The sequence below is a fragment of the Oreochromis aureus genome, linkage group 16, assembly GCF_013358895.1.
Source record: "Oreochromis aureus strain Israel breed Guangdong linkage group 16, ZZ_aureus, whole genome shotgun sequence".
Taxonomy (NCBI): Eukaryota; Metazoa; Chordata; class Actinopteri; order Cichliformes; family Cichlidae; genus Oreochromis; species Oreochromis aureus.
Genome location: NC_052957.1, coordinates 34,913,595 through 34,939,844, shown reverse-complemented (window position 1 = coordinate 34,939,844; position 26,250 = coordinate 34,913,595). Strand labels below are relative to the sequence as shown.

General features: G+C 42.2%; 1 protein-coding gene across 1 annotated transcript in view; it reads left to right on the top strand.

Moving 5' to 3' along the window:
- Positions 1 to 26,250, top strand: part of cntnap5a (contactin associated protein family member 5a) — a 125,052-nt gene that overhangs the window by 34,965 nt on the left and 63,837 nt on the right. Inside the window, exons 4-6 of the mRNA XM_039600461.1 lie at positions 11,432 to 11,579; positions 24,015 to 24,218; positions 24,615 to 24,799. Coding sequence (XP_039456395.1) covers positions 11,432 to 11,579; positions 24,015 to 24,218; positions 24,615 to 24,799 — 537 coding nt within the window. The remainder of the gene's footprint in view (positions 1 to 11,431; positions 11,580 to 24,014; positions 24,219 to 24,614; positions 24,800 to 26,250) is intronic.

Sequence of the window (26,250 nt, the reverse complement as noted above, 5' to 3'; positions counted from 1 at the left end):
AGGCTCAGAAAAGTCAAAAATAGTGAGATATCTTGCAGAGGGATGCAGCAGTCTTAAAATTGCAAAGCTTCTGAAGCGTGATCATCGAACAATCGAGCGTTTCATTCAAAATAGTCAACAGGGTCGCAAGAAGCGTGTGGAAAACCAAGGCGCAAAATAACTGCCCATGAACTGAGAAAAGTCAAGCGTGCAGCTGCCAAGATGCCACTTGCCCAGTTTGGCCATATTTCAGAGCTGCAACATCACTGGAGTGCCCAAAAGCACAAGGTGTGCAATACTCAGAGACATGGCCAAGGTAAAAAGGCTGAAAGATGACCACCACTGAACAAGACACACAAGCTGAAACGTCAAGACTGGGCCAAGAAATATCTCAAGACTGATTTTTCTAAGGTTTTATGGACTGATGAAATGAGAGTGAGTCTTGATGGGCCAGATGGATGGGCCCGTGGCTGGATTGGTAAGGGCAGAGAGCTCCAGTCCCACTCAGACGCCAGCAAGGTGGAGGTGGAGTACTGGTTTGGGCTGGTATCATCAAAGATGAGCTTGTGGGGCCTTTTTCGGGTTGAGGATGGAGTCAAGCTCAACTCCCAGTCCTACTGCCAGTTTCTGGAAGACACCTTCTTCAAGCAGTGGTACAGGAAGAAGTCTGCATCCTTCAAGAAAAACATGATTTTCATGCAGGACAATGCTCCATCACAGCGTCCAAGTACTCCACAGCGTGGCTGGCAAGAAAGGGTATAAAAGAAGAAAAACTAATGACATGGCCTCCTTGTTCACCTGATCTGAACCCCATTGAGAACCTGTGGTCCATCATCAAATGTGAGATTTACAAGGAGGGAAAACAGTACAGCTCTCTGAACAGTGTCTGGGAGGCTGTGGTTGCTGCTGCACGCAATGTTGATGGTGAACAGATCAAAACACTGACAGAATCCATGGATGGCAGGCTTTTGAGTGTCCTTGCAAAGAAAGGTGGCTATATTGGTCGCTGATTTGTTTTGGTTTTGTTTTTGAATGTCAGAAATGTATATTTGTGAATGTGGAGATGTTATATTGGTTTCACTGGTAAAAATAAATCATTGAAATGGGTATATTTTGTTTTGTTAAGTTCCCTAATAATTATGCACAGTAATAGTCACCTGCACACACAGATATCCCCTAAAATAGCTAAAACTACAAACAAACTAAAACTACTTCCAAAAACATTCAGCTTTGATATTAATGAGTTTTTGGGTTCATTGAGAACATGGTTGTTGTTCAATAATAAAATTATTCCTCAAAAATACAACTTGCCTAATAATTCTGCACTCCCTGTAATATGGAAATGTAACATCTTAAATTTGTCCATTTCATATGTGGCTAAAAGGAAATCTGATTGACACACCGTAGCTTGTTGGATGTCACAAGGTTAATCACATAGCACCATTGGATATGTACTGCTTTTCCAGGACTGGTATGTTCTTAAACACTAACATAGCTATAGTTAGCTTTGTGTCACATAAGGTTTCATTCTGTGTTCATTTCTTGTGTTTTGTGGACCATCTATTCCTGGCATTGCTGGTCAGTGTCAGTTAACATCCTCTCACTCTGACACGTTTCAGGTGTGGGTCTGGTGTCAGTGCAGTTTTTTCTTTTTATCCCCTCTGTAATGTTGCAACATATTATGCCAGCCACTACATGGAGTCTCAGAAAATAGCCCCATGTTGGCACATGCCATTAATTCTTTATTGTGTTTGCCCCAGTTATGTCAAAGACTGCCAACAAGACGGTGAATGTATTTCAGAGCGTTTTCTTATTTGGTAGTCCAATTAGCAGAGTGTGTTGCTGCCTACTGGTGTGGCATTGCTGCAAAGTGATCTTCTTTATATTGTGTTGAATTTAAAAGGGCAATGATGTGTGGCAGTGAACAATATGTCTAGTTCTGTTTTAAATAATATATCTTTCTTCAAATACTTAAATATTCATTATCTACAATGCTCTTAAATGACAGTCCTGGACACTTTCAACATCGAACTTTTCCTCCACCAGCCCTTTGCAAAGTACATAGTATTCAGTGATACGTTGTTACCCTGCGGCACAGTGATGCAGTGGTTAGCTCTCACAGAAAGAAGGTTCCTGGTTGTCCTGGGCCTTTATGTGTAAAATCCTGCATGGATCTTATTCAGATGTTCCAACTTCTGAATTGGCCATGAATTCAAAGTCAGTGATGCTCAGTGTGTGTAGAATAAATGCTGCATAAATGAATGATTAAATGTGCTTGTAGTGTGAAGCCCTTTCAGTGATCAGTAAGGCCCTACCACAGTGATGTAGTGCACTGAGTGTGAGTGACATAGCCTCAAAGTTATATCTGATTATTTCAAGAAAATTTGAAATAGTGATATTTCTGATAATAAAGAAAGAAGTAGTACAACGAAATGTTGGGCCTTCTTTAAAACCTCCGAGGTGTTTGAGCTCCGTATCTATGTGCACACCCAGGAACTAGAACCTGAACTCCCCATTGATGCTGATGGGCTGCAGCTCGGACTTCCTCCTTCTGACGTCGACTACCAGCTCTTTCATTTTGGTGATATTGAGGCCCACGTTGCTGTCTGCACACCAATCTGACAGCCTCTGAACCTCAGCTCTGTACGCTGTCTCATCACCCCCAGAGATGAGCCCCACCACGGTGGTATCATCTGTGAACTAATATAGAGAAAATGCCAGTAATCCCAGTAATCAGACAACCTTCAAGCACTTGGCAACAGTAGGAAGGAAAAACTCCCTTTAAACAGGAAGAAACCTGGCAGAACCAGGCTGAATGAGGGCCAGCCATCTGCCATGACTGTTTTTGGTTGGTTATAGGGAGACAAATCAAAAGATGCACTATAACAATAACAAATAACAACCAATAAATTCCATGTCATCAACCCTCTGAGATCGGTGTCATTACAGGTGTTAACCCTCTGAAAAAACCCTCCAGAGTACTGTGAGTGCAAGCTAAAGAGCACCAATTATTGGGAACGTTCTCCATCTTGTTTCAATTGTAAGTCAGTAAAAAGTATTATAAGCTACTCACAGTGGATTTCTGTGATGTCTTTATTTCTAGAAAAAAGTCTTTACATTTATGATTGAATAGAGATTTCTACACAAACCTCCCGTTTTCTACTCTTAGACTGTAGTAGAGCACCTTTGTTTGATTCATAGTTTAGCAACTAATCCTGTCTTATCTAGTTCATGGGCTTTGTTTAGACCCTCAGTTTGTCTACTGTATAATTACATATATAGCATCTACCTGAGATAACCAAAGTAGGAATACTGTTCATTCTTTATGAAAACTATCTGAAAATGAGGATTTAGATGAGAACATTACATATGATGGAAACAGGAAGACAAACTGATCAGATCCACATTAAAGAAAGTGTCAAAATTATTACAACAAACAGCCTAAACAGCTTTTAACTCTTCATTATGGAACAAATAGTACTTAAACTCTGAAATTAGCCTGTTTTATTGTCCCCTAAAGAAGAAGCTTATTGTGCTGTTACTGAGACTTAACGCCGTAGATTAAATGTACCCTTTGGAAAAAGCCGCTGCAAACTTTATGGGAAGATTCATTTGTTGATGTGAAGAAGAACAAAACAACACAACTCAGTTTTTAATTAGTGCTGAAAAAGGAAAAAGAAGTTCACAGTTCCTGAAAAATAATATCACATATGGTGTAGTTCAGAGTGATGTGCAATATGCTCTTAAACAGCACACAGCTTTTTCCACTCGCTGTCACTTCTCATCTCATTGTGCCAGGAAAAATGGGGAGAAGCTGCTGTGCAGTGAGAAGACAAGGCAATATGCATAAACATTACTGACATGACCTGCAGCTATCACTCTTTATAACTGACTCATGAAAGAGGAAATGGAGGTGCTGAATTCCTTTCAAAATTTCAGAGATCCAAATAGCACTCAACCCGGGCATGCAGCGCCGTAGTCTACCACAGCAGCCAAAACAGACGACATCCTCTGAAACTTGGCAGGCGTTTGAACCAGGCATGAATAGCCTTTATATTTGCTGATGTGTATTAAATGCAGACTCGCGCAGACACTCCCAGCTCCTTTTCAGCATCCGTATGAAGGATGAATAGCAGTGATTAGCAGCCAATTTGTCTACAGCCTCTGATGAAATTTTCACCCAGGCTGACTAACTGCAGCTTTCACCGAGACCTTTTGGCAGATACCAACTCACATCCGTCTGGAAGCTCAGAGGTAACAGCTTACTGTCAGAAACTGAACCGAGCTGAACTAATGAGTGAGCAGCAGCTGTTGGGATGACTGCTAGCTCTCAGCCAAATTAACTTCATAGAAGAATTAGAAAAACCGTGGGCTAAAGGCTGGCCGTTCTTCTCACAAGTCTGCTGGCTGTTTTTGTTTTTATATATATGTTGATATACAGGGAGTGCAGAATTATTAGGCAAGTTGTATTTTTGAGGAATAATTTAATTATTGAACAACAACCATGTTCTCAATGAACCCAAAACTCATTAATATCAAAGCTGAATGTTTTTGGAAGTAGTTTTTAGTTTGAGCTATTTTAGAGGTGACTATTACTGTGCATAATTATTGAGCGCAGACACTCCCAGCTCAGTGTTTCTGACCATCAACATTGCGTGCACTTTTCAGCATCCGTTATTAGGCATGAAGGATGAATAGCAGTGAGGTGACTATTACTTATAATTATTAGGCAACGTAACCAATTATACCCATTTCAATGATTTATTTTACCAGTGAAACCAATATAACATCTCCACATTCAAATATACATTTCTGACATTCAAAACAAAACCAAAACAAATCAGCGACCAATATAGCCACCTTTCTTTGCAAGGACACTCAAAAGCCTGCCATCCATGGATCCTGTCAGTGTTTTGATCTGTTCACCATTTGCGGCAGCAGCAACCACACCTCCCAGACACTGTTCAGAGGTGTACTGTTTTCCTCCTTGTAAATCTCACATTTGATGATGGACCACAGGTTCTCAATGGGGTTCAGATCAGGTGAACAAGGAGGCCATGTCATTAGTTTTTCTTCTTTTATACCCTTTTGCCAGCCACGCTGAGTACTTGGACGCGGTGATGGAGCATTGTCCTGCATGAAAATCATGTTTTCTTGAAGGATGCAGACTTCTTCCTGTACCACTGCTTGAAGAAGGTGTCTTCCAGAAACTGGCAGTAGGACTGGGAGTTGAGCTGACTCCATCCTCAACCTGAAAAGGCCCCACAAGCTCATCTTTGATGATACCAGCCCAAACCAGTACTCCACCTCCACCTTGCTGGCGTCTGAGTGGGACTGGAGCTCTCTGCCCTTACCAATCCAGCCACGGCCCATCCATCTGGCCCATCAAGACTCACTCTCATTTCATCAGTCCATAAAACCTTAGAAAAATCAGTCTTGAGATATTTCTTGGCCCAGTCTTGACGTTTCAGCTTGTGTGTCTTGTTCAGTGGTGGTCGCTCTTTCAGCCTTTCTTACCTTGGCCATGTCTCTGAGTATTGCACACCTTGTGCTTTTGGGCCCTCCAGTGATGTTGCAGCTCTGAAATATGGCCAAACTGGTGGCAAGTGGCATCTTGGCAGCTGCACGCTTGACTTTTCTCAGTTCATGGGCAGTTATTTTGCGCCTTGGTTTTTCCACACGCTTCTTGTGCGACCCTGTTGACTATTTTGAATGAAACGCTTGATTGTTCGATGATCACGCTTCAGAAGCTTTGCAATTTTAAGACTGCTGCATCCTCTGCAAGATATCTCACTATTTTGACTTTTCTGAGCCTGTCAAGTCCTTCTTTTGACCCATTTTGCCAAAGGAAAGGAAGTTGCCTAATAATTATGCACACCTGATATAGGGTGTTGATGTCATTAGACCACACCCCTTCTCATTACAGAGATGCACATCACCTAATATGCTTAATTGGTAGTAGGCTTTGAGCCTATACAGCTTGGAGTAAGACAACATGCATGAAGAGGATGATGTGGACAAAATACTCATTTGCCTAATAATTCTGCACTCCCTGTATATCAGCAGCATGCTAGGCTGCTCTGGTACAAGACTCAGCTAATTTCTTCCTTCATGAAAACAGTTCTGTCTAAGTGGTAACTTTTCTATTAAAGCTTAAAGTTATTATGTTCAAAGATGTGACCACGTTGTGCTTTGGTTGATGATGACGCGTACAGCTGCAGCTGTTAGCTGCCTGCTAAGCTTCTCATATCTGTTATTCTTTCTTTGTTTTGATCATTCAATTCTGTGAAACAGACAAACTTTCACAGGTCACATCAGCATATCGCTGGTCAAAATAAGACATGGGGTCTTACCGACATTTTGATGCTAGGTTCATCTTCCAGTGGTGATCCCGTCTGGATCCAAACAGGTGTTAATACAGTATTTTGTGACCCAGAATCAGTCAGTCTATGATAACACAGCTGTTGCAGTTTGACCTTACAGTGACCAACCTGTGCCCCTTTGTCCAAATATGGTTCAGAAAGAAAGTCATAAAGAGCAGACTGTCAAACCCGAGGCGTGACAGTGTAGAAACTGACAGGCGCTGCTACAGTCCGCCTGTCATTGCTATCCTGTGATGTCATGCTAAAAGGTGTCCTACAATGAAATGGTCCTCTAGAAGGAAATGTTAGAGAACAATGAATTAGGCCAAAATGTCAGCACTGTTATTAACCCTGTGTAGTCATGAAGGAGCACTACACAAACAGCCAAAAGTCAAAAGTTTGGTTCCCCCTTTGTTTAAGTTGGTTTGTCTTTAATGATCCGCTTTCTTGTTTTCTTCTGTGAACCTCAGTAAGAGTGATGACACCACCATCTGGTCCTGTCAGTCTCCTGTCTGAGGAGTGTTCTGAGAAAAGCCTGCTTCTTCTAAGAGCTGATAATAACCCAATTAGCACAAGCCAGAGGAGAAAATCTGTGAAAATGACTTCTGTCTGCTGGAGCTTTTTGGCCTTTTTAGTCACGTGCTGTAACACAAAAACAGCAGCGCGCTCACACGTGCCTACTCTTTTTTGCTTCTGTTAAAAATTAGCTTTGTTCTTGTTGGCACATGTAATGTAAAAGTGATACACCCCCGTTTAAAGTCCTGCTTTAACCTAAATCCCTGTGATATTTGCATTCTGCTCCTCAGTAAATTAGCTGCATGGTTTTTGCAAATATTCAAAGGTGGGAAAAGGAATATATTCCAGCAGGGAGTCCACATTATCCTTCATTATCCTTGCAAAGCCTTATTTAAAAATCTCTTTTTAATGCAGCTCTGAATAAATGTGTGAAACAAATTCTCCTCCTTAAGGGGGGAATTTACGCATTAATTTTCTTGCAAGTTAGCGGTTCAGGTAGATGGGAATCTAATAGGGATTAAAATGTGTTTGCATGAATGCTGAAGACTCATTTTCTGCTAATAATTTGCTTTTTTCTAAGAAGGCAGCAGGTCTCACAGGCTGATTCACAGGACTTTTGTTTATTACATATGAACAAATCTGGGCAGAACTCTGTTAATAGAACAGGCAGGTAAACATGAACCACCTGAATACTCTAATTACTCTCAGGAACAACAGCTTAGAATGTGGTAATTTTCCACTTAGGTTTAGTCCTGGCCCATATCCTCCAAGTACTCGCTGGACCTTGGCTGGATCTTGAAAATGAAATGAAAGAATGTTTTGACAAATGAACAATGAAGCTGCACTGATGAATATTCGAATGGATTTAGCAAAGTAGTTGTTCCAGGTGGCTAATCAGAGTGTAAACAAATGCTTAAAATGTTTCTTAGAAAAATGATTATTTTTATTTATGTATTGGAAGCTCTAGCAGGCCTGCAGTATTTGCTGAGGTCATGCCAAGCACAGTTTTTTTTAACACATTGTTTCCTAAAAGCCACATCATGAGAAACACGTCAGGTTAGAAGAATGAACCCACTCTCAGCCAACATGCAAGACTCCATTATATACTGGAATAACCAGGAGAACCCTGGCTGTGGGCTAGGCTGCATGTTAGTCACATTCTGGCAAGTCGAGTTTAAACAATGTTGCCTTTCATACGACCTCTCTTACATTCATTTTCTCATAAAAGGGAGATTTCCATCAAATGTTATAATTAATGCAGTGATTTTGAAGACTCTGTGCTATGAGCTAAGATACTCAGGAAATATGGAAGATGTTTGCTGATCCAGGTCAGGAGACTTCTGCCTGGCAATCAGGGATCACGATAGTGTTTTCGCTCATGGCAAGGTTATGTACTCGTAGCTTCCTCTTCAATATGCATTCCCTTAGGCTGTTTAACTTGGTAGTGACCTTTTGGAGCATACTCGAGCGTCTTCAGCGCCAACAGCAAGATTTTCCCTCCAGTGAATTGATTAAAACAATCGTATGTGCCGTTCTGTATGCAACAAAAAGGAAAACTGACACAGGGGAGCTCATCACCGGAGAGGAAGAGTAAAGAGTCTTAATTAGTGGGGGGGAGACTGTTCCACAGTGACAGAAACATAAATAGAAATAATGAAGTCACTGTGGGGTTACGGCTGTTTTGTGGACCTTGATGCTTTGGGCCTATGGAAAATTTTGTGCACCCTCAGGCCTTTATTCAGAGACTTCATCTCCCAGCTGGAACACACAGGATGTTCCGTGGTCGGGTTTTCTAAAGAGTGGAAAACCACAAACGTCATAGCTCAGGACGGTCTCAGAGGTGCTCTTACTGTTGTGTTTCTCTTGAATACTAATGAGACATGCTGACGTGCATCTGCGCCTTGTTGTCGAAGCTAATGAATGGTTCGAACGAGTAGGATGCAGTCTAAATCAGAGTGTATTGTCTTAATTATATTCTCCATATGGGAGTTTCACAGCTGCATTGCATCATGCAGTGCAGAGACATTTGTTTAGGACAAATAAAGCTGTTTCTTCCAGTGTAAATGCCTGGTTTGTTCTCCATGTGCTCGCTCTCAGGGAATCATGTTTTTCTGTAACATTGCAGGTCTTAGAACATATCTTAGGATGACTGTCACTGTGAACTGGCACTAAATTATAAAAAAAGAAAAATGCCATAAAGTGATGCCGTGTGTTTAAAGCAGAGCTGGATGACAGCTGATGGCTTATGTTGCTCCAAAGCCCATGTGAGCTAAAGAAACCAGGAAAATACAACAAATGAATTTAGAACAAAAATACAAGGAAACTCTTGGAAAGCTTGATTATGGAAGACAGAAAGCAATGAGGCCACCGACAACAGGAAATGTTTTTACTGGGTGGAATAATTCTTTGATTGGATGTAAAACCAAAAATGAAAAAGGACCTAAAGTAGTGATGGCACAGGAACCAGTGAGAGGACACCTGATGGCTGTATTGGGCTGGGTTAGTCACGTGCTGCCATGAAACCTCCGAGGCCCAAACTAACGGACTGATCCCAAACTCATAAGAAAAGTGTTTAAATAAACAGGATTATAAAAGAAAACAGAACCGAAATCCCAAAATGACGAGGAGCATGTTAGCAGTGATGTACTGATAAGAGGAGATGATGGGTCATTGTTTACTAGAGCAATTATTATAAGTAGTTATGAGCTCAGTGTGAAGACACCGCTTTGATTCCTTAGCACTGTCTGTTCAGCTGTGATGCTACAAACGTGCTCCACACAACACTGAGAGTGTTTTTGTGTGTAGGATATTACTGCCTAACTTCATCAAACTGATATATCTGTGACAGGCTGCTATCTGCTGATATATCGCTGGGCTCTAATGAATGAGAATATTTCATAATTAACTGTTATGTAGGGAAAAATCACTGTAGTTGCAATACTGGCCCATGCAGAGCAAAACTATTCATACATAGCAACTTTCTCATTTATCATTAATAAGCAGTAGTTAGAAGTGATTAGAAGATACAGTACAATGTACTTCATGGCAGATGGCTCCCCTTATATGAGCTGGTTCTGGTTTCTTCCTGTTAACAGGGAGCTTTTCCTTCCCACTGTTGCCAAGTGCGAGGGGGACTGTCTGATTGTTGGAAGTTTAGGTCTTTACCTTATAATGTTGACAGGCGACTGTTCATAAAATTTAATTTAATTTCTTACTCTGGTAATTCTGAAGAAGGCCTTATAACTATTAATCTGTATGTGATACTTACTTGTATGGTTATAAGTGGGTAGTCAATAGTGAATTGAATACCTTATTAAGTGATGCTAAATATTTGATATCCATATTCTTTCAGAAGCTAATGATGTTGAATGCAGTGTAACTGTGTTCTGCAGCTCAGAGCCTCACATGATGATGGCTGTGTGATGAACACACCTGATAAAACAAAGAACATCCGAACATGGTTTCATGTTTCTAGCTGAAAGCGTTTAGAAAAGCAAAGTTGTGCGAGTGTGTGCATCTTACTGACATACATTCTTGTGGCTGTTCTGTTTCCTCCAGAAGCTTCCAGTGCCAAGCTGAGGTAACACATCTGCTTTTACCAGATGTGTGAGCCCCAGTTCCATTTGCTAATCCCTCTCGTGCTGATGTGAGTTACGCGCATGTGTAAATAAGCCAATCGTGTACCTGCTTTAACATTCAGCCACGAGGCCCCCCTCGGTGCACGACTCAAAATGAGAAAGCGGTTGCATAAATCACAACAACAGCCTGAACCCTCTCACCGCTGTTTTGATTATCGACTGCGAAGCAGCATCGCAGCGTATTTAATGACGCCTCTGCTGTGTGGCGCTCCGTAAGTGTCGGACGGTCATTTGTAGTGCAGGTCGGCGCTTCTCTGTAGTCGTGGAAAGCCGAATGATTGGCTCGTCTGATTGTGCACAACTATCCGCAGAAGCCCGGAGCTCCCTGTCAATGATCTGTCTTTTTGGTGCTTTGTTGTACTTATTGATCTGATATGTCACCTGTCTCGAATCGGTTATGACGAAGCTGACGATCAGTCATTTGAGAGGAGGAGTTGTTTGTCTGTGTTTCGATCTCCATATTTCACTCGCTCGGTTCTTGTTTGTGTCCCCTGGCGTTGTCTGGAGCAGGCTGAACGTGAGGGAGGAAAAGAAGAATGACATATCACATTGGCACTGAGAGGTTTTTGTTTTTAGCTCTGCAGGGGGAAAACACAATATCAGAACCCTTATTTTGCCCCTGGCTGCCTCAGTGGTCATTTTATCTCAGTCTCACACAGAACACCAATGATTCTTATCACTTTACATCAAATAATATGTTGAAGGATAGGAAGAAGATATTGCCCTTGGTCTATCCTAGTCAGCACTTTGTTGCTGTCGGGGCTCCTCTGGGATTTAGATTTTTATTCTTTTTATTTTTGAAGTGTGCAGTGAAAGAAGAACGTTGCTATGTCCTGGTGAAAATCTGATTCCTCACAGTAGATATGAGGTCACGTGCTGTCTCTATGATTCACATCAGAATTGTTTCAACCAGAGTCTGTCTTCTCTCACCCGCAGAGGTTTGTCGGGAATGGGAACTCGGAGACCATCGTTCAGAACAAGCTGTCCCACCCTGTGAGAACACGCTTCCTGCGATTCGTCCCTCTTGACTGGAACCCCAGTGGCTGGATGGGCCTCAGGGTGGAGGTGTACGGGTGCTCCTACAGTGAGTAAGACTCAGCCTGCAGTTAATCTCATGGTATCAAAGTCTGCACATCAGCCCTCTCTAGTCGCACTGCGTGTATCGATTCATTTATTTATACACTTGGTTTTGTAGCGTAGGGTGACACTTCAGACAAATACTGGAAAATTTATGATGCTGGATTCTTGGAGTATTTACTAGCACAAGGAGCATCATTGTAATTATTTCATTTTAAAAGCATCAGTAGTTTCAAAAAGGTGAAAACACTTTATGGAGCTTTGGGACCTGTGTACAAACCAATGATTTAAACCTTTGCCCTGTACAGCTTTGGTCTGCTGCCAATGTTAGTTCTTCTATTCACAAGTTTGACAGTTTAAATTTCTTTTTCCAAATTTGGCTTTCCTGTCACATTTTCAGAAAATGAGGAGTGTCCCATGTTTTTGTAGCTTAAATTTACAGAAGTTTCCAAGGTTTAAATGCACCACATGAAGACAGACTCGCTGTTTTTTAAACAGGACCACTATGTGGATCTATTGACTGAATGTGCATGTGTTTCGTGATAAGGTTTTGCCCTTTTGTTTAGGATTAAGAGGTTTTGGAATGCATGAATGTGAATAAATGTCATCACAAAGCCAGACAAACATACCTCGCCCTGCCAATGGGCGAGAGAAGGCAGCACTCAGAGATCTCCAATGCAGTAGTAAATCGTAAATGGAATGGTTCTTATATAGCACTTTTCTGCTCTATCTGAGCTCTCAAATCACTTTACATCACACATTCATATTGTACAAGCACTTTTTTCTATGCTTTTTCTGTGTAAGTGCTTTCTATCTAACATTCGCACACACTCACACTCCGATGGACGCAGCGCAGAGCAACTTGGTACTTAGTATCTTGCCTGAGGATATTTGGCGTGCAGACTGGAGCAGCCAATAATCGAACCACAAACCTTGGCATTAGTAGAGCATCTGATGACCTGTCAATGCACCATTCTGGACTGCTCGAACCCATAAGTGCTATAAATGTTGTATAAATGTTTGTTAGTCTTTTTAATCTCCTTGTGTGCAATAAGCAGCAGTAAGTGTGTTTTCTCCATTTCTGTGTAAATCATTGCAGTGATGTGAGATTACTCCCTGAAATGCTCTAAAGCAAAAGTGCTCATTATAAAATAGGGAAGAGGACGTAGACATATTTGGTTTCAAATGGAGGGTATAAAAGTACAAAGTTTAAGCCAGTGTGATAGTACCTTAAACCTCTGTTCTGTCTGAAGGCCAGATAGTGATAGCTTCCACTGGAACAGAGAGACCATCTGGTTTATTGCAACCAACATGGCGATGGTGGATACAGTCACTGTGTGGCTTCAAAACAGGACTTCACAAACCAATGGGTGACATGACGGTAGCTGTGTCCATCTTTCATTCTGTTACAGACAGTAACGCAATATTTGTACTTCATCACTCCTCCACTATGAGATTGAGTATTTCTTTGAAAATAAGTGCTGTGAAATTGCATATAGAATAAAAATCAGTTCTACGCCCCAAAAACGCTGGTAACAAAGAAGTACTTCAAAGTATCATCAAACCCAGTCCTGCACTTATACGGATCCACCGTAAACTCTCTGCATCTGCAACATTAAAGAACGGCCACGAAAGGAAATAAAGCCAAACAAAACATCTGTAAGAGTTCAAATATCTTACAGTTTTCAGGTTGTTGTGTCTCTCAATGTGGGCTTTATGGGACAAACGCTCTGTAACATTTAAACCTGTAACACACACTAAGTATGATATCAGGGCAGCACCACCCCTGGGAGAAGGTGTGAAACTTGGTGCTTTTAGCTGCATCAGCTTATAATATCTCATGCCAAGAAAACACTAATGAAAGCGTCTGGACAGAAAAGGCATCGTGTCTATTATTGGTGTTATTGACATATAGTCATTGTGTTAAAGCAACAGTCTTTTAAAAGCAAAGCAAGCAATAACTTGTGATTATAATAGAAGCAAAAATGAACACAGTGCATTTTATATATCTTGAACAGTCACTGAATAAAAAGCATGTAATGGGGATTCACTGGTGTACCTCGCCCACACGTTGTGAAGCAGCACTAACTAGATGAGCCAGTGAATTACTGCACAGTGGAACACCATCAGAACAGGTCATGGTGAATAGTTTTATGATACCCGACCACCTCACAGTAGTGTTGGAGAAGTGACTGCCTCATACAGCACAGTACAAATTAAAGTTGAAATCTGAAGATTTGACTCCTGCAGGTAAGTGGTTCTGGTGGAGCGGCATGCCTTGTAAACTGAAAACATGCACTTTTGGATCCAAGCCACACGTTTTGCTTGCATAATTTAGGTCTACCTTTTTCCCTTTTCACTGGATCTCAACCTTGTTCAAGACCTATGGAAGATTTTAGATCGATGTCTTAGACAACCGTAACTACCATCATCAGAACACCAATTAATGGTATGTCTTTGTAGAAATGTTCCTTTCCTCCTGCAGACCTTCAGAGAATCATTGCACAGGAAGCTGTTCATGTGGGGCATGATGATCCAACGCCTTACCAGACATTTTGTATTTCCTGCAGTTTTTCATACTGTAATACTCTGAATCATTAAAATTGGATGAGTGTAGCAGTAAGGAATTAGAGATTCCAAAAGCTACACAGGACAAGATCTCTGGAACGGGCTCACTACAGTGGAATCACATCACTATTATTAATATTATTATTTCCACCAGTTTTTACTTCTATGAAATATGGTGTGAAACTTCACTGTGCAGTTTATATATTGCATGGGTTATTCTAGTGTATTGTGGTGACATTAAATTATAATAAATTGTGCCAAATGGCACCGGTTGCTTTGTCGCATGCTTTATCATTGTCTGTGGTTCTTTATAGAAGTGCATTATTCTCCTGACACTGAGTCAGTGATCTAAGGTTTTATGTATCCAAAATAACAGAAACCATGTGCTGCTTGCCAGGTTCAGATGAACAAAACATGGCATTACACGATATTATTTAGCTGCTGGACAGATGGCTTCACATCTAACACTAGAATACTTTAGTATAAAGAGGAGTTCATGTTCAACTCAATGACAGTAAAAAAGCCCAGGTCCTGTGGGGTCAAAGCAATACCAGTTCCCACCACTCCTCCATAACTCCTCCATAAAATCTCCCTCCATGATCATGATCATGCTGGTGAGGTCGGCTGCCGTGCTGGATGCTCCGACCCTAATTTAACGTATTTTTCTTATTTTTACTATTTTCTGTTGTTATCTGCCTGATCTTGCATTATGGACATTATTGTAATTACACATTTACAATACAACAGAGATACTCTCATTTCTATCAGTCCATAATATACGTACATTTCATCGTGTTTCTCTGGACCCAACCTGGCCAAGGGAGCGTCGGCGGGAGAACAAAGGACATGACCCAAAGCGAAGGACATGAGGGAAATGAGCCAGCATCAGGAACAGGCTATGGGTTTACACACACCCTTGCTAAGTATCCTACTAGCCAATGTTCAATCCTTCGAGAACAAGCTTGACAACCTCAGGGCCAGAGTCAAGTTCCAGAGAAACATTCGGGACTGCAGCCTCCTGATGGTGAATAAAAACTGGTGCAACAATCCTGGCATTTCTCCCCTTATGTGCTCTGGCTCACCCAACCTGGAACTTTTAATCATTAAATGTCGCCCCTTCTATCTTTCTCCGCAGTCATAGCCTGCACAGTCTACATTTCGCCTCATGCAGACTCGGACACTGCCTTGTGGGAGCTACACAAGGCTCTCACACAGCATCAAACACTTCACCAGTCACGAGGGAGATCGGACACTGGACGGACCAATCAGTGGCTGCACTGTAGGACGGGCTTAATGACGTAGACTGGGAGATGTTCCGGCACAGGTCTGATGACATTGACATATTTACGGAAGTGACTGTGGGATACACTGGGAAACTAATGGATGACACAGTGGAAAAAAAACTATCATCTGTACATTTCTGAATCAGAAGGCATGGTTGGACAACCACTCCACATGCCATATCACAGCTGCTACACACAACCCTGTATCATTTGGACTCCGGCAGGGGAAACTAACTTCAACTTTTCACCAAGTTGAAGGATCTAGGTCCTCTACCAGAGGCCTGGGAGCTTGAGGGTCCTGCACAGTAATTAGCTGGTCCTAGGACTGCGCTCTTCTGGACAGAGATCTCGGATGCTGTTCCTGCGGTCTGTTTGAGCCACTTGCCTAGATTGGGAGTCACTGCACCTAGTGCTCTGATTACCACTGGGACCACTGTTACCTTCACCCCTCCACATCTTCTCGAGCTCTTCTCTGAGCCCTTGGTACTTGTCTAGCTCATTTGGAATTTCTTAAATGATCCAGAGGGTTATGGAACAAAAAGGTCAAGTGGAAGACCCAACAAATATTTCACCAGCACTAAGCCGGAGGATTCAATTGGCTGTCTGTCGAGACAGTGGACAATCCTTGACCCAAATTATGGCCGGTGCCAACTTACTGGTGCCAACTGCAGCCCCATAACCATCAGGAGCCATCTGAGACTGAAGGGCTTCAAAAATAAAAAACGTCTTCAAAGGCCTTGTCTCCTTGAATGCCACAGATCTGACTGTTTGGACTTTGCAGGAGAACACCAAACATGGGACACTGAAAGGTGGAAGAAAATTTTATTCTCTGATGAGAATAAATGTAACCTTCATGGTCCTGATGATTTCCAACATCACTGGCATGACAAGCAGGTCCCACTTGAGATGTTTTCTAGACGCCACAGTGGAGGGGGCGCCATAATGGTCTGGGGGTGCTTTTTCCTTCAGTGGAACAATGGAGCTTCAGGAGGTGCAGGGGCATCAAACAACTGCTGGCTATGTCCAGAGATGTCCAGAGACTTGCGCCGTGCCACTGCCCTGGTCTTTATTTATACATCATTGGGTGTGTGTGTATGTGTGTGTGTGTGGGGTCAGAGTGTGACCCCATAAAGACTTCCTTAAACCTGCTGGTCTGGAAGTCCAACAGTTCATCTAAACAAAATGCACTTAGCCTAAAACAGACATAGATATGTTTATCCTATCATAAAACAATAAGAGAAGGTATGACCTCTCCCATGCTCCCAGGATGTGGGTGTGAATGTCAGAACACTCTGGAATGCACACAAAGCCTTTTGCAGCCTACTAAAGATCACACATCCTATCACTACACAATCGATACACCTCTAAGCATATATGGAAACTTATATCATTAAAAGATTATACTGACTACTAAGTACAATTTTCCATTGACACAAGGGAAGTTTACAAAAAAAGAAAACAGTTCCAGAGAGTAGATGCCCTTCATGCGGCCATCTTCACCACTTGGAGAAATGTTCCCACTCATCTTAATGGACACGCTTGTGTCAAGCATGCCGCAACAAATTTTTGAAGTGATCAACAATAACGGTGGAGCTTCTCATTACTGAGTTCATGTTTGGAAGTCTGATTTCTGTGTTGGGGGGTTTATGGGATTTTTTGAAGGTGTGGTCCTAAACTTTAGATCAGCTATAAAACAGTCTGCTTCAGTTTAAATGTTTTCAATAAATTGCTCAAAAAATATTTTGTCTATCTCCCATTTCTTCTTGTTGCATGTTGAAGCTCTTCTTAGAACCTTGTTAAGATCCAACCATGTAAAATGTGATTTTTTGCCATTTTTCAAGATGTCTTAAACTTTTGATTGGGACTGTATATTTTGTCAAGTACCTCCTCTACATGGATGACATCAAGCTGTATGCCAAGAGTGTATGAGACATCGATTCACTGAACCACACCACCAGAATATACAGCAAGGCCATTGGGATGTCATTCAGCCGCATGATAACAAAAAGAGGGAAAGTAGTCAGAACTGAGGGGATCGAACTACCAGAAGGCAACATTGCAGATGTTAGGGAGAGCTACAAGTACCTGGGGATCCCACGGGCAAATGGAAACTACCTAGAGGCCGCCAGGAAAGCAGCAACCACCAAGTACCTGCAGAGGGTCAGGCAAGTCCTGAGGAGTCAGCTGAACGGTAAGAACAAGATCCGGGCCATCAACACCTACGCCCTGCCCGTGATCAGGTACCCTGCTGGGATAATAAGCTGACCAAAGGAGGAGATAGAAGCCACTGACATCAAGACCAGGAACCTCCTGGCCACGCATGGAGGGTTTCACCCCAAAGGCAGCACCCTGAGACTGTATGCTAAGTGGAAGGAAGGAGGCTGGGTACTAGTGAGTGTCAGTACCACAGTCCAGGATGAGACAACGACAGTCCTCGATGTTCGGGAGACGCCCCCTAGGGTGGTGGCGAATGGCTGAGCTAAGATCCTGTGGGACTTCAACATACAGATGGACAAAATGGTGGTGGCTAACCAACCAGACATAGTAGTGGTGGATAAGCAGAGGAAGATGGCTGCAGTGACAGACGCAGCAATACCAAATGACAGCAACATTAGGAAGAAGGAATACAAGAAGCTGGAGAAGTACCAATGCTTCAGAGAACAGCTCAAGAAGATGCAGAGGGTGAAGGTAACAGTGGTCCCAGTGGTAAAGGTTTGAATCATGTCTATCTAGTAGACTCCAGTTTACTCAAGTAAATGGGAAACCTTCACACACAAAGGTTAATTATGGAGTTCCACAGGATCCTACGTTGGGGCCAATTCTATTTACATTATATTATTCTTCCCTTAGGGAGTATTATTAGATGGCATATCATACACTTCTATTACTATGCAAATAATACCCACATGATAGCCATGATGCACAGTTTTGTCTATCTATGAGGACAAACACAAATGAGTTAAATTGCAGGAATAGCTTAAAGCAGGGGTGGGAGAACTCCAGGCCTCGAGGGCTGGTGTCCTGCAAGTTTTAGATGTGTCCTTGATCCAACACAGCTGATTCAAATGGCTAAATGACCTCCTCAACATGTCTTAAGTTCTCCAGAGGCCTGGTAATAAACTAATCATTTGATTCAGGTGTGTTGACCCAGGGTGACATCTAAAACCTGCAGGACACCGACCCTTGAGGCCTGGAGTTCCCCACCCCTGCATTAAAGTATGACCTGTATGCCCTCTGATTTTCAGCTTCTAAAATAAAACTGAGGTTATTGTATTTGGTCCTAATAACGTTATAAACATGGTGGCTAACCACATACTTACTCTGCATTTTATTACCTGGCAGCCAGTAACAATGTGAGAAATCTTGGAGTAATTTTTGACCATGCTATGTCCCTACATATCAAATATGCAGGGATGCTTTCTTATATTTACACAATTTTGTAATGTCCAATCTGGCACACTTTGAAATTCAACAGGTGGTGCCTTACCTCTAGATGTGCCGGCTTGTCACTCACTTTCGACCACTGACCAATGCCTGCCCGTCCGACTCCGTCTACACCTCCAAACACACTATCCCCCTCAATCCCGGACGAGCCCCCAAATGTTAAGGTTCATTTTGAGGACAGAGAGGTGGGGGTGATCGGAATAACACACTGACCCTGTCAGGTGGAGTCAAACAATGATTTTAATGAAACACACGCAGCGTGGGAGATGGACACTGTACGCAGACAGCATCAGATCTCATCTTAACAACGACACAGCATTCGTTTTATCCCGTCGAGGTATATTTTTACTGACGCCCTCTCTACGTCAGTCACATGCATTAGTTTCAAAACCACAAATGTTCTATTTGACAACTTGTGACACAATGAAAAGAACATCGCCTCGTCCATCCCAGGTGTCTTCCTGTTGTCACCGGATGCTCGCTTATCTCTCTGGAACATCAGGCCTACGTTCTGCAATAAACGGTACTTTTGCAGGCACACTTTGCAGTTGCAAGCAAAACATGATTAAACTCTTACCTATAAATGAACCCACTAACTGTATGTGTGTCTCGTCCTTGAATGCTCTCTCATCTCACCCGTTGCACTTCTGACCTTTCACCAGAACAGAGGCTCATCCTTACATGTAATAACCTAACTGGAACTGTAAATGTAATATGTTGAATAAATGTTTTAATCAAGAAATGGTAAATGGCCTGTATTTGTATAGCGCTTTACTAGTCCCTAAGGACCCCAAAGCGCTTTACACATCCAGTCATCCACCCATTCACACACTGGTGATGGCAAGCTACATTGTAGCCACAGCCACCCTGAGGCGCACTGACAGAGGCGAGGCTGCCGGACACTGGCGCCACCGGGCCCTCTGACCACCACCAGTAGGCAACAGGTGAAGTGTCTTGCCCAAGGACACAACGACCAAGACTGTCCAAGCCGGGGCTCGAACTGGCAACCTTCCGATTACAAGGCGAACTCTCAACTCTTGAGCCACGCTCGCTCTACTGAAAGCTTAATCAAAAGATATAAATGAATAAAATATAATACAAAATAACCTGCTCAAAATAACTTGCACTCAGACTTTGGTTTCGGTTTCACTTCTGCAGAAAGCATGCCCTGCAAACATGTAGTTTCCTGTCTTATTTCCTGTCTTATTTTGGCACAGAGTATACTTTCTTTCACAATGCAGTCTGCATATAAACATTTAAGATTATAGATTCAAAAGCATTTCGGGTTATAGATTCAACTCCACAGTTTAAAGTGGTTCTTACTGGACCTGTAATAAAGACTAATTAATTGGGTGCCAATATGTTTAAACCTATGAATACAATATCAATACTTCAATAAATGCGTCAATGCAAATGCTTGTTATATGATTATGATGCAACAGTAATAACAAAATAATAAAAATAGAATTAATAAAAATGAAATAATAAATGGAAATAATAAAAATAACAGAAAAATAATATTTCCTTCCTTACAATCCCTAAAATTAGGAACATCCTGTCATAGAGTGCTGCTAAAAACAGTTCATTAAAGTTCATTACGTCTAGATTTGTACTATTATATATAATAGAACAAGCTGATAATTTTTATCAGCTTGTTCTAACAGCTTCATGTAAAGCCTTCACAATACTGCAATAAAAGGACTGACAGGGACAGAGAAATCCAAATTATATTGCTCTCATATTAGTTTCTCTTTAGTGGTTCTCTGTTAAATCTACAATGAAATATAAAATCCTATATAAAGTACTCACATACAAGGTCTTGATTAATCAGGTCCTATCATATCTTAAAGACCTCATAGTACCGTATCACCCCCGATAGAGCAGTTTCCTTTCAGATTGCTGGCTTACTTGTAATATTTAGTATTAAGTAGAAAGGAAGGCAGCTTTGAAACCAGCTCCCAGTTTGGATTGGGGAGACAGACATCCTGTCAGCTATTAAAGTTAGGTTTAAGCGACCCTGAACCTTTCCTTCGATGCACTCCAAAAAACATTTACCTCTTTTAACTTTTTATGTGTTTATAAAGCATTTTAATCATTAGTTATTATTATTCTGTGGCTCTTTTGCACAGTGTGTCTTTTGTCATTTCTCCCTCCTCTCAACCCTGACCAATCACAGGGAGTGTTTCGTTTCTGCTGATGCCAAATACTTGCTCATAGAGGGTCCTCTGATAATTGGGATTTACTCTCTATTCTTCGAGGTCTTTACCCTACTATTTTTGTTCTCTGGTGCTGAAAGAGTTCAGTTGAACTAGATGGATGGGGCTGAGATAGCTTTTTATTGTGTGGACACATACTAAAAAACATGTTTTATTTGCAGAATGCCAAATGCCTGAACCCAAGAGAGGCTAGGTACCAGTTGCTTTTTAGTTGGTTTATCTTCATAATCACGTACTGTCCAGGTTTCCAAAATATTAACCTGAAGCTCCACAGATTTCAGCTTTTCTGAACCAAAATCCTTCCTCACTCTTGCAGTGCCATAGAATATATCTTAGCCTGTACAGTACTATCTGTGCCAGGAGTAAAACTGGCACTCAACGACTTGTTGGTCAGTTAGTAAGTAAAAGTAAGTAAAATTTTATTTGTATAGCACCTTTCACGATAACAATCACAAAGTGCTTTACAGAAGCTAAAACATAAAAACAAATATTAACCAAAGGCAAGTTTAAAAAGATGAGTTTTTAGCTGTTTTTTAAAAGAGACGACTGAGTCCACAGATCTCAGGCTCAAAGGAAGTGAGTTCCAGAGTCTGGGGGCCACAGTTACAAAAGCTCTGTGACCTTTTAGTGGCAGCCTCGTATGATGGACAACCAGCAAGCCCTGATCCCATGACCTCGGGGAACTGCTGGGGATGTATTGATTTAAAAGATCTTTGAAAACCACTCCAAGATTCCTAGTAGAGGATTTGGCAAATGTAGCAAGAGGACCTAAATTTTCCATAACTTTGGGCACAAATTTTTTAGGAGCACAAACAAGGACTTTGGTTTTCTCCTCATTAAGTTGAAGAAAGTTATCAGTCATCCAACCTCTAATGGAGTTTATGCACCTATGCAAAATCTGTAGTTTGGAAACATCTTGGGGCTTAAAGGAACCCATCCAGTGCCTCAGCCTATCTAACAAAATGTGATGATCCACAGTATCAAAGGCACAGGTCAGTCCAACATCAGCAAAACAGCATTCTCCTGCATCACATCTCATCAAGACATGACTGGACAGTCCAAGAAGTGCAGTTTCAGTAGAGTGAGCTCTATGGAAGCCGAATGGAATTTACCCAGAATGCTGTATTCATCCAGAACATTTAGCAATGAATGGTAGTTTTGAAATTCGTCTATAACTGTTAAACAGAGAACCGTCAAACTTGGGTTTTTTGTTGCAACTGTTCCTCTTTGGAACGTTTTGTCACTTATAGACCTCAGATTTTTTGTGGCCCGCGTCTATCAGATGTAACAAAGTCATACTAGCCATGATATACAGATTTCTAAGAGATCTGCTGTTGGGTCTGCGCTTCAGCAGGCCTGGTAGTTCAGAGACTTATCACCCATGAAGAAAGCGAGACAAACAGTTCAACCAGTTTTTACTTGCTAGCAAGGGGAGGATCTCAGAGCAGCACCTCTGCCCTCAGTCTCACACCACCCGAAAAAAACAGCTTCCCCTGCAGCCTTTTATTGTGTGACACACAGTTTACACAAACACCCATTGTAAAAACCCCCTGTGGTGTGTCATAAAACTCAGGCACTGAGTGTGTGTGTGTATGCATGTGCGAGCATGGGTGTGTGTGTGGATCCATGTGTGTGTATGTATGTGGACATGAGTGAGTGTGTGTGGATGTGGGTGCATTTGTGTGACTTCCTGCTGATCACAAAGGGTCATCTCCCCTCACCCTGTATATGGCTCAACCCCTTTTTTAACAGTCTCACCATGCACAAGCACAGGTGATGCCATAAAGGGCAGGAAGTAAAAGAGAAGAATGTCTTTGATCATACAGTTTGAACCAAGGCTTACAAATTTAAGTACAATAATGGCAACATGTAACAATTTCAACCTAACACCTACTTCCATTGAAACAGCCAAACTGGTTAATCATGTGTTCCAGCTTTATGGCATTCCTTGTGGCATTTAATGGAGGTCCCCTCTTTGTCTCTCAGGTCTCAAAAATCTTTGCAAGCTAAAGTTAGTTTGATCCTTAATCTAATGGACAAATGGCGTACGCAACTAGAAACAGCACTATGGTGTATGATGTTATCAGATTCATGGTCCGGGAGCTCTCATTTGGCCTGGTTAGAATATCTGCATAATACATTTACCTCCTCTGCAACTGGTCACTGCTCTTCTAAAGCCTCTAAAGCCTCTTAAAGCTTCCATTGTTCCCCATTCTGGAAGGCAGTGACTGTGCCATCGGTTTAACACTATCTTTGCCAACATATGCATGGAAGCAGGCAGCTCTTCTTCGAACTGCTGAACAAAATTGCCACCCTGCAGACAGGAGGAGAACCCTGTCTGCATAGGGTTTCCATACCAGAACAATTGGCTTCCATCGATGGACATTCCTTTGATGCGCCTTTTGAAATGGACAGAATAATAGGTTACCTGCATCCATGATAATCACCCAAACTTGCACGTTTCTTAAATAAAGTCATTATCTTCCAGTTTTCTGCCCACACTCCAATGAACCACTCGCTCTTTTTCTGGATAGCTGCTTAACTGTCTGCTGCCCGTTCAAAGCTGCTGGAAAATAACAAGCAAGGTGTCAGAAGCAAAGCTAAAATGATATAAAAAAAAAAGGTCTAATACCTCTTTTGCCATTGTTTACATCCTCTGATGACCTCCCTGCTTGGCACCAGTTGGGAAAATGTATTCCCAAGTTAATGGCCTGTCGTATCGATTCCACTTTTTAAGTAAAACCTTTAAACCACCAAGTTGTCTGAGTCTTTCAGGTCCAGTTTATGCTAAAAATATGACAGTATCTGCACTGTGATTTGCAACATGCACATGAGCTAAGACAACCAAATAGTCATTAGACACACTTTAATTGTTCTTTACTTACAGTCACTGACGTAATACTGATTTTAGAGTTGATCCTTTTCTTGTAGAGTCATACGTGGCAGACTTTGACGGCAGAAGCTCATTGCTGTATCGGTTCAACCAGAAGTCCATGTCGACGGTCAAGGACGTGATCTCTCTGCGCTTCAAAAGCCATCAGGCCGAGGGCGTTCTACTGCATGGAGAAGGGCAGAGAGGAGATTACATCACACTAGAACTTCACAGAGGAAGACTGGACCTCTACCTCAACTTAGGTGAGCTCTGTTTTTCCAGTGTCCTTGTGATCATTGACGTGTCATTGTTAGAGATGAAGACAGAGAGTGAGTATGATCGAGGGGATATGGAGCCTTTAGAGGAGATATATTTTGGAGGATGTCTTTACGATTAAGTTATCATTTCCAGTTGTTTTTAGCAGAAAGTCTTCAAATGGCTAAACCTGAATGTATAATAAACTCACTGAATATGAAGAGTAGTGCTGTTCCAAACAAACAACTGAGCATACTGAAAGGTATGAACCAGCTTGGTTTTGTTGAGAAAAAAAAGCAGTGCCTACTTACCAATGTACTTTTTTTAACATACACAAATACAGCTTCATTACTGGAGATGTTTCTGCTCACTGTCTTCTTGGTCTTCTCGTTGTGTTTGTAAAGATGATAGCAGAGCGAGGTTCAGCAGCCATCGTGTTCCTGTCACTGTGGGCAGTCTGCTGGATGACCAGCACTGGCACTCAGTTCATATAGAGCGCTTCAACAAGCAGGTTAACCTCACAGTGGACTCCTACACACAGCGCTTCCAAACCAAAGGGGAAGGACACTCACTGGAGGTGGACTACGAGGTGAGTCCATGTGCTGATTGAATTACAGACAGTGGAGGTTAGACAGCAGTTAATGAATTTAGCTGCTGAGGATGAGATAACCCTGTCATTATTAAAGCACTGATGAGCTGTATTAATGGTGGTAAACAGAGTCTAGTCTATGTATGTCCTGAAAGAGGCTTTATTTGAAATAATAATTTGAAAAACAGAGAGAAACAGAAATAGCAGACGGGTCATTTTTGATTTCTCAAATGAACAGCTGCCTGCCAAGAACACTGGCAGCCTCTGAAGACCTTTACACAGCATTTAACATTGTGTGACACTGCATTGTATGCTGTGGAAACATGGACATTTTGCTTTAACCCCAAAAGACCTTGAATACATTTTAGCAAAAAAAAAAAACCTAGATTCAGTCAGTAAAAGCTTCAAAACTCTGCAACCAAACTATACAACCTTGGCCTCTGGGATACGAGACAAATAGCTCCAGAAACTGTACTTCAGTCTTATTAAGATTAAAGTGTGAACAACAGCCTTATGACAGTGACCGAGAAAATATCGATGCTATTAGTGTGTTTGAAAAAAGCTCAAGTTTAGCTCTGCCAGATTTGATGGTTTAATCACAGCAGTACTAGGGGGTCTTATTATTGTAGCATATGGAGAGCTGTGCAGACTTGGTTTGGTTTGTGTATTAACAAGAGATACATCTGTGTCCCAGTACTGGGACTGGCGGACTGGAGTTGAGTGATTTTAACTTTATTTATTGTAAACCCATTCAAGTTATTGATGAACAGAAATGCAGTATGCCCCAATGCATCTCGGACAAAACCAAAAACCATACATGAGGGTGTTGGCCAGGTGGAAAACGGCTGAGACAAAACTAATCAGGAGGCTGGAGACAGAGGAGGCTGACCAGGAGGCCAGCAGCAGAGATGAAGGAACTCTTGATGGAAAAGACGTGGCCTATCCGGAGACTTGGCCAGAGACTACAGATGGCTGAAGAGATCAGACTCCTCCGGTGGCTTGGCTGGGAGCCAGAGGCGACATGGCAGGAGACGGGACTCTTATGGAGAAATGGACAGAGGCTGGCGTTGCGACGGAGACCCTCTGCTGACATGGACGGAAGCCGGCATCAGCCGCCGACACCCTCGGGTGGCTTGGATGGAGTCTGGCATCCAAGTCCATGCCAGACTGATATGTCCAGGTGACTGGACAGGACAACAGCCACAGTGAAGATAATGGAGCCACTCGGACAGGTTAATACAGTGTCTGAGGCAAGCAACTGAGCTGGAGCCCCACCTTTTGCCCAGGGCAGAATGTCGGCAACGGCATGCATGGAGGAGACTCTCTGGAAGCCAGCGGTGACAGTGATGGGACACCACGGCAGCTCCACAGGCGGCCGGCCGCCACAGCGAGGAGTTACTAGCTCAGGCTCTGGCTCAGACAGAGCAGGACTGAACACAGCAGGCTGAGTG